General features: G+C 36.8%; 1 protein-coding gene across 5 annotated transcripts in view; it reads left to right on the forward strand.

The window, feature by feature from the left end:
* The window catches only part of tafa1b (TAFA chemokine like family member 1b), a 195468-nt gene extending 182897 nt beyond the window's left edge, over positions 1-12571 (forward strand). For 3 of the 5 annotated variants that reach the window (XR_005623111.2, XR_016148486.1, XR_005623109.2), the window contains exons 4-6: positions 3161-3285; positions 6082-6168; positions 10602-12571. Coding sequence is in view for 1 of the 5 variants with exons in the window: in XM_039673543.2 (XP_039529477.1) it covers positions 3161-3285; positions 10602-10619 (143 nt within the window). In the remaining 4 variants the exon portion in view is untranslated. Of the gene's footprint in view, positions 1-3160; positions 3286-6081; positions 6169-7279; positions 8474-10601 lie in introns of those variants that run through there. The other 2 variants (XR_005623110.2, XM_039673543.2) reach the window with 2 other exon arrangements.
* Positions 12572-16793: the final 4222 nt, after the last annotated feature.

The following is a 16793-nucleotide window of genomic DNA, read 5'->3' on the forward strand; positions in this document are numbered from 1 at the left end:
TGTTTTTTTTTTGAAAATGTAAAAGAGCAGAAAGTTTTCTGTGATGGGTATAGGGTTAGGGTACTGTAAGGGGATAGAATATACAGTTTGTACAGTATAAAAATCATTACGTCTATGGAGAGTCCCCTCAAAGACACTGGACCAGATATGTCCACCTCATTTTTGATCTAGAAATGTAAGGACAGGAAAATGTCCATGTTTTGTTTAAGACTTTGCCTTGTGAATGTAAAATAACATTGAAATGGAAAATGTGAGCAATGTAAACCGAATTGTTTGACATTTGAATGGATTAAATTTTATTTTATTTTATTTATTTATTTATTTTTTATTCAAATGTTAAAACGAGTACACCAGCAGCTAGTAGATTGTCAATGTCTGGAGGAATGAAACCTTTAACCTTCATATTTGTATGACCAGTGCAGAAAAGGGAATGTTTTGAAAGTCTTGGTTTAAAAAGAAAAAGCTCCTTACCTTTATACCTCCATTTTTTTAAAAAAAAAACAATGTCCCATTGTAATCTTAGTGTATTGGTTTGAAATAGAAGCTACACTGAAACTGTGATAAACATTTTTAGAGCGTATATCATCAAGGGACAACATGGTGACTCGAGGCAGACTCCAGATTTCTGTCGTCGCCACATTTCTTTCTCCTCCCTATGTAGTGTGTAGCAGTACTGTAAATGCGCTCTGACACGGACACAAACAAATTGACTCTCAAAACTGATGCTAATTAGAAGTGGGGATTTTTTTTTCTTCATGTTTTGCTTTTAGACAGAGAGAAAATATTCAGCAAATATCATCCAGTAAATATTTATGTCATAATACACTGAATACTTTTTTTTTTTTATTCATGTAATATCAAAGTAAAATACAAGGCTTTTCACATTGCACTTAAATCTGGGTTACCAATCATATGGCAATGCTATTTTTAACCCTGAATTATGAGCCAGATCTCATGAAAGTTCGCATCTATAGCACGAATGTCATTTCTTGTGCTATTTATACGCCAAAAATAGTTTTTGCGTGTATATGGTATGTGTTTTTCGCGTGCATATGATACGCACTTTTTGGCATATAATAAGTACAAACTCCCCATCCCTCTTCCCCCTAAACCTAACCAAGGGGTGCAAAAAAACCATTTTTGGCATATAAATGCCACGAGAAATGACAATCGTGTTATAAATACGCACTTTCCTGAGACTGTGTTGGAATTATGATACCCTACTCTTGATTTTGCAGTGCTAACATTGAATTTCCTCGACAAAGCTGTGCAATATGAAATACAATACTAGAATATTAAAAAAGATTGTTTAACAACACACAAACAAATTATAGACTACGGACTATCTAATTAAAACCGGGAACGTACTTGTCACTAGTTCAATCAATGTTATTGACCTGATAAATATGCAAATGCATTTAAGAACGGTAACCCACGGTTTACAAAAGTACAGTGTAAAAACTTGAAACCTGAATGTCCAGGATTTTTAACACTTTATTTTAAGGTGATAAAGTGACACGTCACTACATACTTACTATAATAATACTATTACTTGCTATTACCATTTCTATAGTAATTAACAGTAAATTATGCCTAATTACAACTAACCCTAAACCAAACCCTAACCGTAACTCTATAGTAAGTACATGTAGTGAATTAATATTACTCAGTACTTGTACTCAATACAATGTAACTCTGTCACCTTAAAATAAAGTGTAACCTTAATTTCTGACCCATGATAAATTATGGACAGTAGCTCATACAAAAGTTTCCAAATTTAACTTTCAAAGCGGCAAATTTAACTTACGGACAACATTTTTATATCACAATAAAGCACATTTTCCATCCCTTGTGTTCAAGGGAACAAAATTTTCACTTCCTCTTAAATAAATGCAAAATAACTGTAATAAAAATAGAAGTTCCTGCAATCTTGGAAGCCACTTTGCTCTTTTTTTTGCATGCAGGTAAAACACAATAAATGCTTGCGTTTTGAAGCAGATGCCTGGCGTTTGGGATCTCAATCGTGTTCTGTCAATTTGATGACAGACTTTGGCTCAGGCATTTTAGAATGACCAAGGTTGCAATTTTGAGATTGTGCAATGAAATTGGTCTTCTGGTTCGCCCAGTTATCCAATCCTTTGTTGAGGCAAAGTCACATTGTTTTTGTTGCACATCAAGGGAGTTACTGTATAAATATGTTACCATTATAGTTTATGTGCATGTCCTCTTATAAAAAATAAAAAATTAAAAAAAAATAAAAAAAAAACCATCATCTGCCTCAATTTGGCACATGAGTTTTTTGTGCAGATTTTTGGAATCTATGCACTCTTGGTGTGTCTAATTCAATATCCAATATTTCATATATAAAAAGAGAGGCATTTGGCGTGTTTAATTTACAAACCATGCCCCCTTTAGGTTTGTAAAATGTTTAAATGTTTTCTTATTTATTTATTTATTTTTGCTTTTTAAATGTTTTCTTATTTATTTATTTATGTATTTATTTATTTTTGCTTTTTAAATGTTTTCTTATTTATTTATTTATTTATTTTTGCTTTTATATGGGCACAATATTTATGAACGCCATTTCTTGTCTGATCTTGTCTTATTTTTTGTCCCATATGGAATTAAACTGGAGTCTATGAACTGTTTATTTGAATTAAGCAAGGGTTCAAATGTTAAACTTGTTTTCTTGATTGTTTTTTTTTACAAACAAAATTGTTTTTAATCATTATCTACTGTTTCAGATGGACTTAAACTGGAGTCTAATGACTAATTATTTGATTGTTTAATTATGATCAGGATCACCTGAAGACTTGCAGCGTTCTTTCTAGTCATTGCCACACTGAATAGCCGAAATGTTTGTTATCTTTATCTCCTGTTTACAATCAAAAAATGCATTTCTAATTCAATATCCCAAAATTCACATAAAAAATTGGTGGATGGAAAAGCTAGTGTGAGACAAGATAACCCACGACTGCAACATTTAGAATAACTTGGTTATTAATGGTTTAAAGTGTGAAAAGCTAAGATTTGTCACATTGCTAAAGATGAATTTTATAAAATCAGACATGGTACTCTTAATTTTTCCACATGTCTGAAACTTATTTCTTTCTTCCCTTCTCTCTCTCACACACAAACATACACGTGTTTTTCTCTGCAGCCTCCATCGTGATTGGGAAGTGGTGGTGTGAAATGGAGCCGTGTCTGGAAGGAGAGGAGTGCAAGACACTACCAGACAACTCCGGCTGGATGTGTTCCTCTGGGAACAAGATCAAGACCACGAGGGTGAGGGCTCGGAGAATGCTGAACATCATTTCATACACGAACACATACATACAATTGGATCTGATTAATTTAAAAAGAAAAGTAAAAAGTTAAACAAAATATAAATGCAATCTTCTGTATGTTCTGAAAACAGAAGTTTGACTTGTTAAATGATTCAGACACAAGAAAGATTGTTTTGTCAGACCGAGGGACACATTTAACTTTGGACCTCACTAACCTGTTTATTCTTCATGATATGATGTGGCGGTAGCTCGTGTTCAGAAGACACATCTTCTTCATTTAGTCCTAATTCAGCGTTATAAAGGATGCTGTGCAGTGTTCAACCTAAGAAATAAGAAGTTTAAGACATTAGGACACAGGTCAGACAAAAATAACATAAACATCGTAACTCTGACAGGAAGTATGCATGATACATTATTAAAACTTTATGAGGATATCAGTATTCCCATACGCTGATTCAGTAGAGAGGTGGCAGACAGCGAATCTGTGAGAGTCACGTGACAGTGAACACAAGTAGATAGTATTACAGAGGGGTTGGTCCCTCCATGGCTTCTGCACGTGTTTAAACTATCCCAAGCCCTGCTTATGGGAATCCGATGGTGGTCTGATGATTTTCAAGATTTCCAAGGTAAGACCATGCATGCAAACCTAACCAGAGAAAGCCATCATTAGTGTACAAATATCATTAAATAGATTAAATAAAATAGTGTGCCCACCTACAGTATGTATGTCAAGCTTAAAGAGACAGTTCACACAAAAATGAAATTTCATACACATTCTTGTTGTCCTAAACCCATATGCTTTATATAAGTAATAAATTCATTATACAACTCTTGCCTTACAACAACTATAATTATGGTCCATATGATACAATTAGAACATTGATAGGTTTGTGAGGAACAGATAATCAGACTTTCATTATTTACTGATTATTCAAAACTCAATATTCACTGAATACTGAACCCCAAAACTCATGTCCTTTGTTTGCATCCATGTTTGTTTAAAACCAAATACAGCGCATCACGTTTGGACAAGAGCCAGTGTCGTTTTGTAGTTTGGATATTGTGTGGAAAAATTTGTAGAGATTCATATTTTAAGTTAAGACTAAATCTGATCTGTGCCTCACAAATAATGCATTACATTATAGAAATTGTCACAGTTTTGTTCACTTCGTTTAGTTTTCTTGGACTTTTAGTTTTTATTCTCTAGTCACATGTTCCTTTGTTTCACTTTCACACCTCTCATCTGTTACTATGGATACTAACTCTATCATCACATCTGTTTGTCTTTTAGTTAATCAGCATGTGTATTTAAGTTCCTCTTATTCAATCAGTGTTTGTCCGGTCACCGTTGCATTTAGTGTGTCTTGCTCCGCCTGCCTGCTTGCCTGCCTGGCTGATATTTGCATTCTCATTAATCTTCGTATTGCAATGTTATTCTTCATCTTCGTCAGTTTGCCTGCATCAAATTCTGACAGAAATATAGCAAACAAATCATATCTTATTTGGTGCTTGGCAGCTCCTGATCGCTATTAACTGTCATTGTATGGCAATAGTTTGTGAAACCATTCTTGATAACACTTTACCTGAAGGTGTGTGCATACGAGTGGCAAGACACCTTCATAACCATGACATGACATATGTCATGAATATGAAATAGGGTTTATATGTTTATGACAACTGTCATTAAGTAACATTTTGAATGCAAAGATGGCATTGTGTATGATGTCTTTGTTATGACACCTTGACATAAACCATAACATCATAACCTGTCAGTGTCTTTGTCAAGACAACTTGACATTAAATTAAGTTAAACTGTCATGTGGTTGGCTTTGACATTGGCTGTCCAGCCCGATCTCATGAAAGTTCGTATCTATGGCACGAATGTCATTTCTCCTGGCATTTATACGCCAAAAACAGTTTTTGCGTGTATATGGCACGTGATTTTCGCGTACATATGATACGCACTTTTTTGCGTATAATACGCACGAACTCCCCACCCCCTCCCCCCTAAACCTAACCCAGGGTTTTTTAGTGCGTACCATATACAGGAAAAAAAACACTTTTGGCCTATAAATGCCACGAGAAATGACACTCGTGGTATAGATGCGCATCTTCATGAGACTGTGTTGGGCTGTCATGAGGCCAGTATAACTGTGTCAGGAATATTTTTCGTGACTTCAACTATTGTGGTACACATTGAAAAGTTATAATGGCTTCATGACAGCCAATGTCAAAACCAACCGCCTGACAGTTTAATGTAATGTTAACCAATAAAGCTAGGTGGTTTCTTATATGTTTGATAATTAATCTGCTATGTCATGTTTATGACAGGTTGTGTTGTCTTAGTAATGTCAAGTTGTCATGACAAAGACACTGACAGGTTATGATGTATTGGTTTATGTCAAGTTGTCATAAACAAGAAATCTCAAACAATGTCATATTTGCATTAAAAATGTCATAACTGAATGAATGACACTTAATGAAAGTTGTCATAAACAGGCATAAAACGTGTCATGTCATGATTATGAAGGTGTCGTGTTAGTCTTATGCACACCACTTCAAGTAAAGTGTTACCCAATTCTTCAAGGATTTTTATTTTTTTATTCCATGTAAAAAAAAAATGTTTTGGGACAACAGGAAGGTGAGTGAATGAAATCAGAATTAACATAATAAATAAATAAATCAAAAGAAACAACCATATTTATCCATCTTTTTTAAAGACAGGTAATTGTGAAAAAAAACAACTGCTCCTGATATTAAACTTCCTTTTTCTCCTTCATATTTTCTTTCCCAGAACACCCAGCCATATTCAACTTTTTAGCTCCGACGGCCACCAAAACTGGTTCACCAGAAGCTCAGCGGCGTCCTTCTCCTCATCAAGGTTGGTGTTTCCATTTTTTATTTATTTTTTTCCAACATCTTGAGCCTTATGATTAGGCTTGCACATTTTAATCACTGCTCATCAACATCATTACACTCCCAAACATAATTATTGCTGAGTCAGTGTTTGTTGTTTGTGAGCATATTTATATGCTGTGGATGATTAAAAAGCCACAAATATATGCCTCCTCCAGTGTCTATTCTCCCGTCAGCGTAATTTATAAGCACGCGCATAACATAATGGAAAAATGTGAACATGGTAGTCCTTGCAGTAATTACCGAATACAAACCGATGAAGAAACAGATGCACAAGCAAACGCTCTTTGTCGTGTGCAGTCACACATTCCAAAACACACTGTGCCACTGTACTAATGCAGCATAATTGCATGTATGCAAACACGGTCACACACACACACACCCATGTAGGGACAGACTCAAATTAATGAGCATGCAAACACACACAGCAAAAAGGGCTCAAGCGTGACCATGTAGCCTGTAATAAGTGCATAATGCTGAAATCAGTATTTAGCCTCGTCGTTTGCTTCCATTGTCTCTTGTTTTGTAAGCTCCTGGGTATGGCGAGGATTTGATTACCATGTTTGTTTGTGGGTTTCCCGACATTATCCCATTATCTTTGAGGTTTTCAGGGTGTGTGTGTGTGTTTGTGTGTGAGAGTAGGTGTGCACTTCCTGACTATTTGAGTAATGTGTAACCTTCTAGCCTGGAGTGTCTGATCTGCCTCACTGGAGAGTTGCTATCTTGCTTTCTATAAACACCTTTGACCATCTTGCTGGCTCGGTCACCCTTCATCTCCCATCTAGACCCTATACACTCCCTCTCGATACTTTAAAGCAATCTGGCCACGTTTGTCCATGCTCATTGCAAACAAAAAGCAAGGCTAAATGCTAAAACCATCACTTGCAGTAATTGGTTTGCTCTGATTTTTTTTTACTTTGCGGTTCACGCTTACACACACAAGCTTATTTACTCACAAACGCTGGTATGGCGTCCATTCTCTCTTTTTTTTTTTTTTCAAATTGGCATGTGAGTAAGAAAAAGCCAGAGCGTGTGCCTGACACCATTTTTTCTCTTTTTTTCTTTATGTCTTGCAGAGAGGGATCCCTCCTTGCCTGTAGCTCCAGACAAGGCAGGCCTCTTTTGAGGAAGGCACACAGTGAGAGAGGCTGAGAGACACCCTCACCCTACATGTTCCTAATGGCTATATCATTCAGTTCCTTTATAAACTAACAAAATCAATACGTGAACAAGACCAGGTTTATTTCCCTAGTTTCTTTTTTACCTTCATCTACCTCATTTGAGAGGAAAGATGGGCTCAATCTGTAGCTACTGTGCAGTCTGCCTCAGCTCTGGCCCCTAAAACAAGCTGGTCTCGAACAATTTTGGCATACGCATCAAGGTTCCATTAGTATTCATAGAAATCCATACATTCATATTTTTTTAATGGACACTGAAATGTACAATATGAACATTTTGACAGCATCTAAACAGCATCAAATTTCTTTATAATACATTTATATTATAAATTGTACAATTATAGATTTTAGGCTTGTGTAAAGTGGTGAAATATGAAATGAGTTGAATATGGCCACAAAAATCACACAGCAGGTTCTAAATGCATTAAATAAATGTCATGGCATTGAACATATAAATCTATATCAACAACATATCAATCGACAATCAATCAAAATAATTCCATGAATTCAATATATTAAGCTAAAAGGATTCAGAAAGTTTTTGTATGTCTCTAAAATGCATATTTTTTAGATGCTGTCACTATGCTCATTATAAATGTACATTCTAGTTTATGTGAGGATTCATATCCAACCAATTAGTAAACATTTTTTTAATTATTTTTATTTTTTATTTTTGCCCAAAAAGAATTAGCTTTTGGTGCTCAATCATAAATTCTGTTATCGACATTCTCTTGTCTGCATGCTTCACATTCAAATAAATGTTTACAAGAAAACAGCATGTTCAGTTCTCAGAAACACTCTGGGAAAATGTAATGGCTTGCTGTTTCCTCTCTGAGACAGATTTGGTCGGCAAATATGTCTCTGAGACACGTTCTTAACAGAAGGCTTTTTACAAGTTACCTGTACTGTTCAAAGAATCCCATCTGTGTGACTTTTCAGAGCAAAAGTAATCTGCCGAGTGATGGTTTAACATTAAATCATATGATGATCAAGTCAGTTTGTCCAAAGAGTCCTGTTGAACCCAGAGCCTTGACTGTATCTGTATCTCTTTCAGCTGTCAATGTCACATTAAATTAATTCTAACACATTCGTGCTGTCTTGAGTCTTGCTGTATGCTATCCTCATTTAAAAGTCACATTTAACAGCTGCATAATCTAAATTAAAATATCGTTTTAGAATTAAAATGCACAAGGTCTACAACAAATGTCTTTGGGATGTGCTGTTAACACTGAATCCAGCCAATCAATGGAAGAGGACAGTCCTGGGCAGAAATGCAGGAAATACGGCAGTATTTGCATGGTCCACTATAACAAACCACATTTGGAGAGACAAAGCCATACATACTAGCAGACAGCAGAAGACAAATTGCATCAAGGTCACTATAGTGTTTCCCGCATAGTAGGTGGGGGTTGGAAGTTGCACAGCACACAAAAGCTTTCATTTTAAAGAGGAAAGACAAGGAATATTTGGCTTAGAACAAACTAAACGCTTGGCACAAAATACTTCTGGCACAGAGCTGTCAGCGTTTACGTGTATATAAAATAAAATAAGCATTAGGTCCAGCAAATCGGATTATTTTAAACAAAGATTGTTGCATCCTTTGTCAAAGAAGCAGCTGTTTTCCGTCTGCCTCATGTTAATATTGGTGGATTGCCACAGAAGTGATGTTAGCCAGGGTGCTGTGATTGGTGTGATGTCATAGGCTGGCTAACCTCTTTTGATTGGCATGAACTGGTTCCTTTCCAGAGGGGATCCGTTATGATGGACAGCTCCTCCTCCTCTGCCTTGCCTTGCCTTGCCTTGCCCAGGATGATGGGAGTATGTGGAGCGTAACTCTGCCGCATGATAGCTGTCTGTCTGTTGGGTTATGGGGGGCCCCAAGGGGTACTTCTAATTTCTGTCCCCAGTCACTCTCTCTGTCTCTTTCTATGTCTCTCCCTCAATCTGTGGCTCACACCTGGTTGCCTTCCTCCGCATCAAGACGGAAAAATGTCAGCATATGCTTTATGTGCTGAGGGCGAAGCCACAGGCTTGAGCATTTAATTAGCTTCATTGCACTACTGACATCACGACTTTATGATGAAAACGCCACCTAGCACTAAGTCAGATGGATTGCTTGATGAATGGATGCTTTGGAAATATTGTCTATTACTATAAGATAGATAGATGGATAGATAGATGGATAGATAGATAGATAGATAGATAGATAGATAGATAGATAGATAGATAGATAGATAGATAGATAGATAGATAGATAGATAGATAGATAGATAGATAGATAGATAGATAGATAGATAGATAGATAGATAGATAGATAGATAGATAGATAGATAGATAGATAGATAGATAGATAGATACTGTAAATAGGTACTGTACACTCTAAAAAAATATTGTTGGTTTAACTTAAAGAATCAAGTAACCTGGTTGCCTTAAAATTTTAAGTTGATTGAAATGGAAAAAGTGAGTTAATACAATGAAGAAGACTGATTTAATCATCAGAAACTCAAAATAATTATCTGAACTAAATAAATTATTTAAGTTGATTTGACCAAAGAAAAAATGTTGTGATAACAAATCTTGAAAATATCTTTTTTTACAGTGTAGATGGATGTGCCGTGTCACAATATATGTGGTGTGTTAGTGATTCTTTTTGTATTCATGTTGGTTTAGCGACAAGATTTCTGGGAAGCACATCAAAAGACAATTTGTGCTGACATAAGGTTGGCTAATCGTTAGTGACTGTGGCTGTTATCGTGCATTTCCTACAATCCGAGGAGGGAGAGGACGGATCGTTAATAACGGTCTGAGTGAAGCACAATGTTGCATTGAGAGCAAGACACACTTACCAGACAGACTAAATAGGGGTCCCTGAAGTCACAGAGAAACAGGGAGGAAGAAAATAATCTTATTTCCCTCTTGGCAATGCTACTGAGCTCTTTTCACTGTGTAAACATGGAACATACAGAAATGTGAGATTGCAGATGGCTGACCAACTGAATGCATATATACATTCATTTACGCGGTGCCAATCGGTACTAATCGGTATTACCTGTATAATAGACTAATTAAAACCATCCATACATGGACAATAGCTCTAGCTCAAATGAGCTTTCTTTGCTGATTTGAACATCTAAAATTCAGTATTTCCTTCTGGGAAGCATTCTTCACATTTGTTCTAAGCGTGTATGTGTGTTTTCTCTTCCTTTTTGTCTGTTTTCAGATTCATCCCCGAACCTAACAAAGAGCTCCTTCACAAGCAGTGGATGTGGATTTTCCCGGAACGTGACTGTTCTTCAGTTAGAATGGACGAAACCATTAATTCAATGGGGTGTTTGGCTGGATTACCTGTGACTGAACAATAAAGAATGACATTCCTGGGGATAAAGACGAGATTTGCTCATTTGGTGCCAAGGAATATGAAAAAAAATCTGACTAATCTGTGTTTTTGGTCAGTGAACCCAACGCTGCAGACTCCAGTGGCTGTGCCCAATTCTTTCGATTTTCTGCATTTCTCCTTACCACCTTCCTCTGATTCTGGGCTCATACAGCTAAGGGGAGCCGTTTTGTTGGATTTCAAATTATATTTGAAGACTTTACCTCCCTAGGTAAACTGGACAATCCTGATGTAAGCTGTGAAACGACTGTATGAAGGATCATGATGGATAAGCGTTGCTGTGTGAAATTGAGGGGGAAATCAATAGGAGATTTTTTCCCATCCCTCCATCAGTTTGTCGTTTTGCCTTCCATGCTGGCTTTGGTAATAGACTGGGAGACTTCTAAGTTTACTGCTCACCGCTATAATTGTCCACATGCTGTTCGTTTTGGAATTCCTCCGGGTCAATGGTCACCTCACTGTCTACACCTACTTGGGGCAGATATCTTTTTATTTGTCGGCATGCTCAATGTATTTTGTGGGAGCTTTGTATTGAAAGTAACTGTATATATTTATGTATATATACATATAGATACATATTAAAATACATCATATGAAGATCTAACATGCCCTTAAACCTGTTTAGTGGGTTTGAATTGAGACTGTATTCATGGATTTGGATACTTGAACAAGTACAATTAATCCCTGATTTAAGGCTGTCTTTGGAAATACATGTAATGGACATCCTGCATTTTTTGCTTAAAATAAGAATTTGTTCCGAAAAACAAACGAAAAATTCACTAAACAGTTGCAACACTTTTGCACATGATTTGCACACTTTTTGACGCTTGAATAGTCTTAAGCTATAAGTATTTCAGTCACTGTCATTCATTTTCAGTACAAATTATTCAGAAGACTCTATTTACCCAGTGAAATTAATGTTGTGTTACTACTGCCAGCAAAAATCAGATGATAAATGACTTTATGTACATTTTAATGATCAATACTTCAATGCATAATAATAAAATAATACAATAATAGAGAAGAGCTGCTGTGCAGAGTAGTTGACCACACAGTGGTGCTGTACAGTCCCAGTAAAGTGCATTGAATTATAATAGTCCACTGTATCCTCCACAGTGAATCAGGCACCTAAACACAGCAAACAGTGCAAATAATTGCCTCTTTGGCAGACGCAACTCATACTTAGTGAATTTTCCAAAATATATTAGTGTAATAAAGACAAGCCCAACAAAAGAAGCCACAGTCACCTATTGGAATTAGATTACCATTGATAATTGCCTGTTGGCAGTTCTAACTCAGTTAAGTTCAGTCCATGATCCAGTTTGTCCTGTGCTGTTCTGAGAATAGATAAGCTTTAACATACCTGTGTAGGTTTCATAAATACAACAAAATAGAAGACATTCAGCTTGTTAAAGGCTATAATCATGATAACTTCAAACTGTCAATGGACGTAGACCTGATTCAGTTCAGAAAAATGAAGCCCTAGTTTAGTAGAGTGAGTTATAGGGTAGATGAGATGTTGTTCTCAAAAGATAAAACATATTTATAATGCTTGTTGGCAGCTTATAATTTACATTTGCCATTCCACATTGATTATGAGGGATATTGTCATTTAGAATGTTGCATTAAAATGTTTTAGTTTTCTGTGTAATCTGTTTTCAAAGGTGTAAAAGGTCAAAGAAAAGATGGGCTTCATTTCTCTTTACTGGCATCAGTAGACATGCAATTACAGTAGCGCTGATTGATAAACATGCAGCCTTACCAGAAACAAATCAATATTAAAATGGTTTTCTATACACTGTGTCTACCTTTATGTCTCGACCAGTAATGTTGTTCTCATCTCATTAGCATGTTTTATTACTTAATTACCCTGTTGTTGTTGAGCGGGATTCGAAGCGTACTCTGCTGCATGGGGGGCAGGCGCTTTAACAAGGAGGTTAAAGACCACAGACTCACTTTAGTTGCTAGATAGCCTCTAGATACAATGATGTGAATAAGTTTGGACACCCATGCTAAAGTTGCCTAAAAAGAGGAATAAAAAATCATCTTTTGGATATTGATCGTAATGCCTTAATTTGAAAAATGAGGAAAACTCCAACCTTTAAGGACACACATTTTCTTTGTGAATGAATAATGTATCATAAATAAATAAATGTTTTTCCTTAAAATATAGGGTGCAGAAGTCAGGGCACCCCTATGTTAAATTCCCATAGAGTCAGGCAGATTTTTATTTTTAAAAGCCAGTTATTTCATGGATCCAGGATAATATGCATCCTGATAAAGTTCCCTTGGCCTTTGGAATTACAATATCCCCACATCATCACACACCATTCACCATGCCTTGAGATTGGCATGGTTTTACTTCAGTTAGCCTAATAGCTGGTTTGATTTGCATTGAAAGATGATCTTATGGAAAGTACCCCATGCCAATCTCTAGGTGTGGTGGAAGGTGTGTGATGATGTGGGTCTATTTTAACTCCAAAGGCCAAGGGAACTTTATCAGGATGCATATTATCCTGGATCCATGAAATAACTGGCTTTTAAAAATAAAAATCTGCCTGACTCTATGGGAATTTAACATAGGGGTGCCCTGACTTATGCACCCTGTATTTTAAGGAAAAACATTTATTTATGTATGATACATTATTCATTCACAAAGAAAATTGGTGTCATTAAAGGTTGGAGTTTTCCTCATTTTTCTAATTAAGGCATTAAGATCAATATCAATAAGATGATTTTTTATTCCTCTTTTTAGGCAACTTTAGCATGGGTGTCCAAACTTATTCACATCACTGTATCAGGGGAGTAAGGTTTGCATGCACAGCTCTTACTGGCCTACGACAGTTACATTTGATTTTTAGTTTCTCACTTTAAGAATTGTTCTTGGTTAAACTCAGTGACTTACATTTTACAATTAGGTACTTTGTGGTTCTTGTAGTCAACTATGCCTTGAATAGTGAAACCTTTTAAACAGGAAAACATATTCATTGCAACATGTGCATCTTTGCCTATAGGGCAGTGCTTGCATTCTGTATATACAGACATAACCAGATCTTTGATTTATATAATTCCCTGTGGCAGACTGCATTTATCAGCATTGGCCATTTTGTTAACTTATTCAATTAGGATACAGATTTGCAGTTCCACGGCAAGAACACTCCCATCTGACTCGCATAATAAATCTTCTTTACTACCATATTTCCTCAGGTTTGCTTCCTCTCCTCAACAAGTATCATTATTATTATTATTAACTCTGTTTTTTTTTTCTTTTGCAAGTCATTTTTTTCAATCAGCAAAGTCACAGAGGGCCTGAGATTGACAGCTACATCGATCTCCCAGCAGTTTTCCCAGAATGCTAAGCAGGGAATTACAAACAAAAAGCTGTGTTTTCTCTTCTTCAATGAGGCGTTCCCTCATTTTGTTGTTGTTTTTCTATCTAAAAGGATACAGAGCAGCTCAGAGCCTCAAGTGTGCATTCGATCCTTTATAGGAATCAGGGCCCCAACAGCAGACCTTCCTCAAGAAAGATGCGCCGCTGAGACAGAATGGTGAGATTTTTGTGGAAAAAAAATAAAGTATGTAAATGTGAATCAAGGGATTTTGAGTATTCAGGGTTTTAATGTGGATGGGTCATAAAAGGTGCTATGGGATAGATGTGGAAGAGCTCGCAATTCTCTTTCATGCATCTGTTTTTTTCTGAGTAAGAATGCTGGAGTCTTGCTGTGAAGAGAGCCCTGCAAGAACTGCCTTTGAATAGATAACCAAATGCATTTACCACCACCCAATTCTTTGTTATTTTGCTGAGGAAACTTCAATCAAGTTCTTAGAAAAGGCTTCTGCACTTGGAAAATCTCATATTTATTTATAACCACCACCCATTGTAGGATTATTTAAATGAAAATGTTATGATACATTAAGACATCCCAGGTTATGTTTACAGTGACTGCAATAATTAATAATATTGACAATACTCTGAAAGTACAGTAAATGTAAACAGCATCTTCATATACCTTAATCCGAACATAGTCATATTTAGAATAAGCATAACTGAATTAATTGAATAGTTAGCCAAAAATTCTGCCATCATTTACTCTCTCTTGAAACAGAATGATTTTCTTTTTTCTGTCGAGCATAAAAAATTTACTTTTTTGTATGTACAATGAACTTCACAGGGGTCCAGTGTCATTCTTCAAAATAGATTATTTAAAGGGATAGTTCACCCAAAAATCAAAATTCTATCATCGTTTACTCACCCTCAAGTTGTACCAAATCTCTATGTGTTTATTTGTTCTGCTATACACAAAGGAAGATATTTGGAAGAATGTTTTAACCAAACAGATCTCAATCCCCATTGACTACTATAGTATGTAGCTATTTTTTCCTACTATGGAAGTCAATGGGGATTGAGATCTGTTTGATTAAAACATTCTTCCAAATATCTTCCTTTGTGTTCAGCAGAACAAATAAACACATAGAGGTTTGGAACAACTTGAGGGTGAGTAAATGATGGAAGAATTTTTGGGGTGAACTATCCCTTTAAAGAAAGCCATACAATATTTGGAACGACATGAGGATGAGTAAATGTTTAATGATAGAACACAGCTTTGATCCATCTGAAACCTCAAAGTCTCCCAATTGTGATGTCATAATCTGCCTAGAGGTAAATCTTCAATGTCAAATGATTAACAAGTTCAAGACTGTCAGAGACTATGATCATGATAATATATTTCATCTCCGGTTCATTCCCTCCCTCGCGTTCCCTCAAAACAAACTAAAGTCGAAATGCACTGGCATGAGACAGGCCAAACAGTGAAATCCATCATTTTCTTCTTGAGTGGGTCTGTGTTATACATGACAAGTCCTGTCCCTTGTGGGACACGGAAAATTGCAGCCGCTGCCTCTCACCAGATTTCAAACTTCCTCCAACCTCGGAGTAATAATAGACCCTCTAGCTCCTCATACATGCAACTGCAAAAGGATAGTGTTGCCTCTCGGCAAGGTTCAGAGGGGGTTATCTCTGGCACCCTTCGAACCCATTGACTCAGTGGTGGCAAAATCTTTGACCCTGTAAGATGGCTTTCTTATTGCTATTACGTCTCTTAAAAGACCAGGGAGCTGCCCCAGCCATCCGCCTTTATCACCTCATACGTGCAACAGCAAAAGGAGAGTGTTGTCTATCGAGCCCCTCGAAGCATCACACTTGTCCAAAGCCTTCCAAGTAGAAAACAGATCTGAGGACTGTTATTCTTTCGAGGAAGGCTTCGGGAAAGAGGTCCTGACGCTATGCACAAGCCTCTGAGGGCAGTCAAAAAATTTGCTCTTTCATGCAGCCCTCAGGAAATCAACGTTCTTTCACCACCATTTTGTATGCCTCTGGGTTTCCAGAGAACGCAAATCCACCGGAATTCGTTGCGGCCCTGCAAAATTCACTTCTTCTCACAAGGCCTGTAGAAAATTTCATTTTTTCATTCCCTGCCGGGCATCCGCTTCAGGACACCGAACTCAGTATCTGCAAAGTACCCGATGTCATTCTTGAGAGATTGGTCCCCTTATATACTATATAGAAGCTTGAAAACATTTACCCATTTTCTTAGTGGGTCTACTTATGGTGGGAGAAGGTTACAGTAGCCAGTTTGGGTCCTGGCCACCAAGGTTCGGCAGTATCTTCAAGACTGCTGTGGACCTTGAATAGGGTTGGGTGCAAGAACAAGAAGTACAGTCCCTCTTGGCGAAGGATAGCATAGAGCTCATTACACCTCCCAATAGGGAGTCTGGGTTCTACACCCAGTACTTCATTGATCAATAGAACCTATTCTAGATCTTCAGCAACTGAATCGGTCTCTGAGGAGATTCAGATTCAAGATGTTAACAAACCTTGTTGTTCCTGAGTCAAATCAACTCCGATGACTGATTTGTCATGACAGATCTGAAAGACGCTTACTTCCAAATTTGCATCCGTCCACAACACAGGAAGTTCCTGAGGTTTGCTTTTTGGGGTAAAAGACTCTGATATCAGGT

This window comes from Pimephales promelas, chromosome 21 (genome assembly GCF_988280905.1).
Source record: "Pimephales promelas chromosome 21, fPimPro1.hap1.1, whole genome shotgun sequence".
Lineage (NCBI taxonomy): Eukaryota > Metazoa > Chordata > Actinopteri > Cypriniformes > Leuciscidae > Pimephales > Pimephales promelas.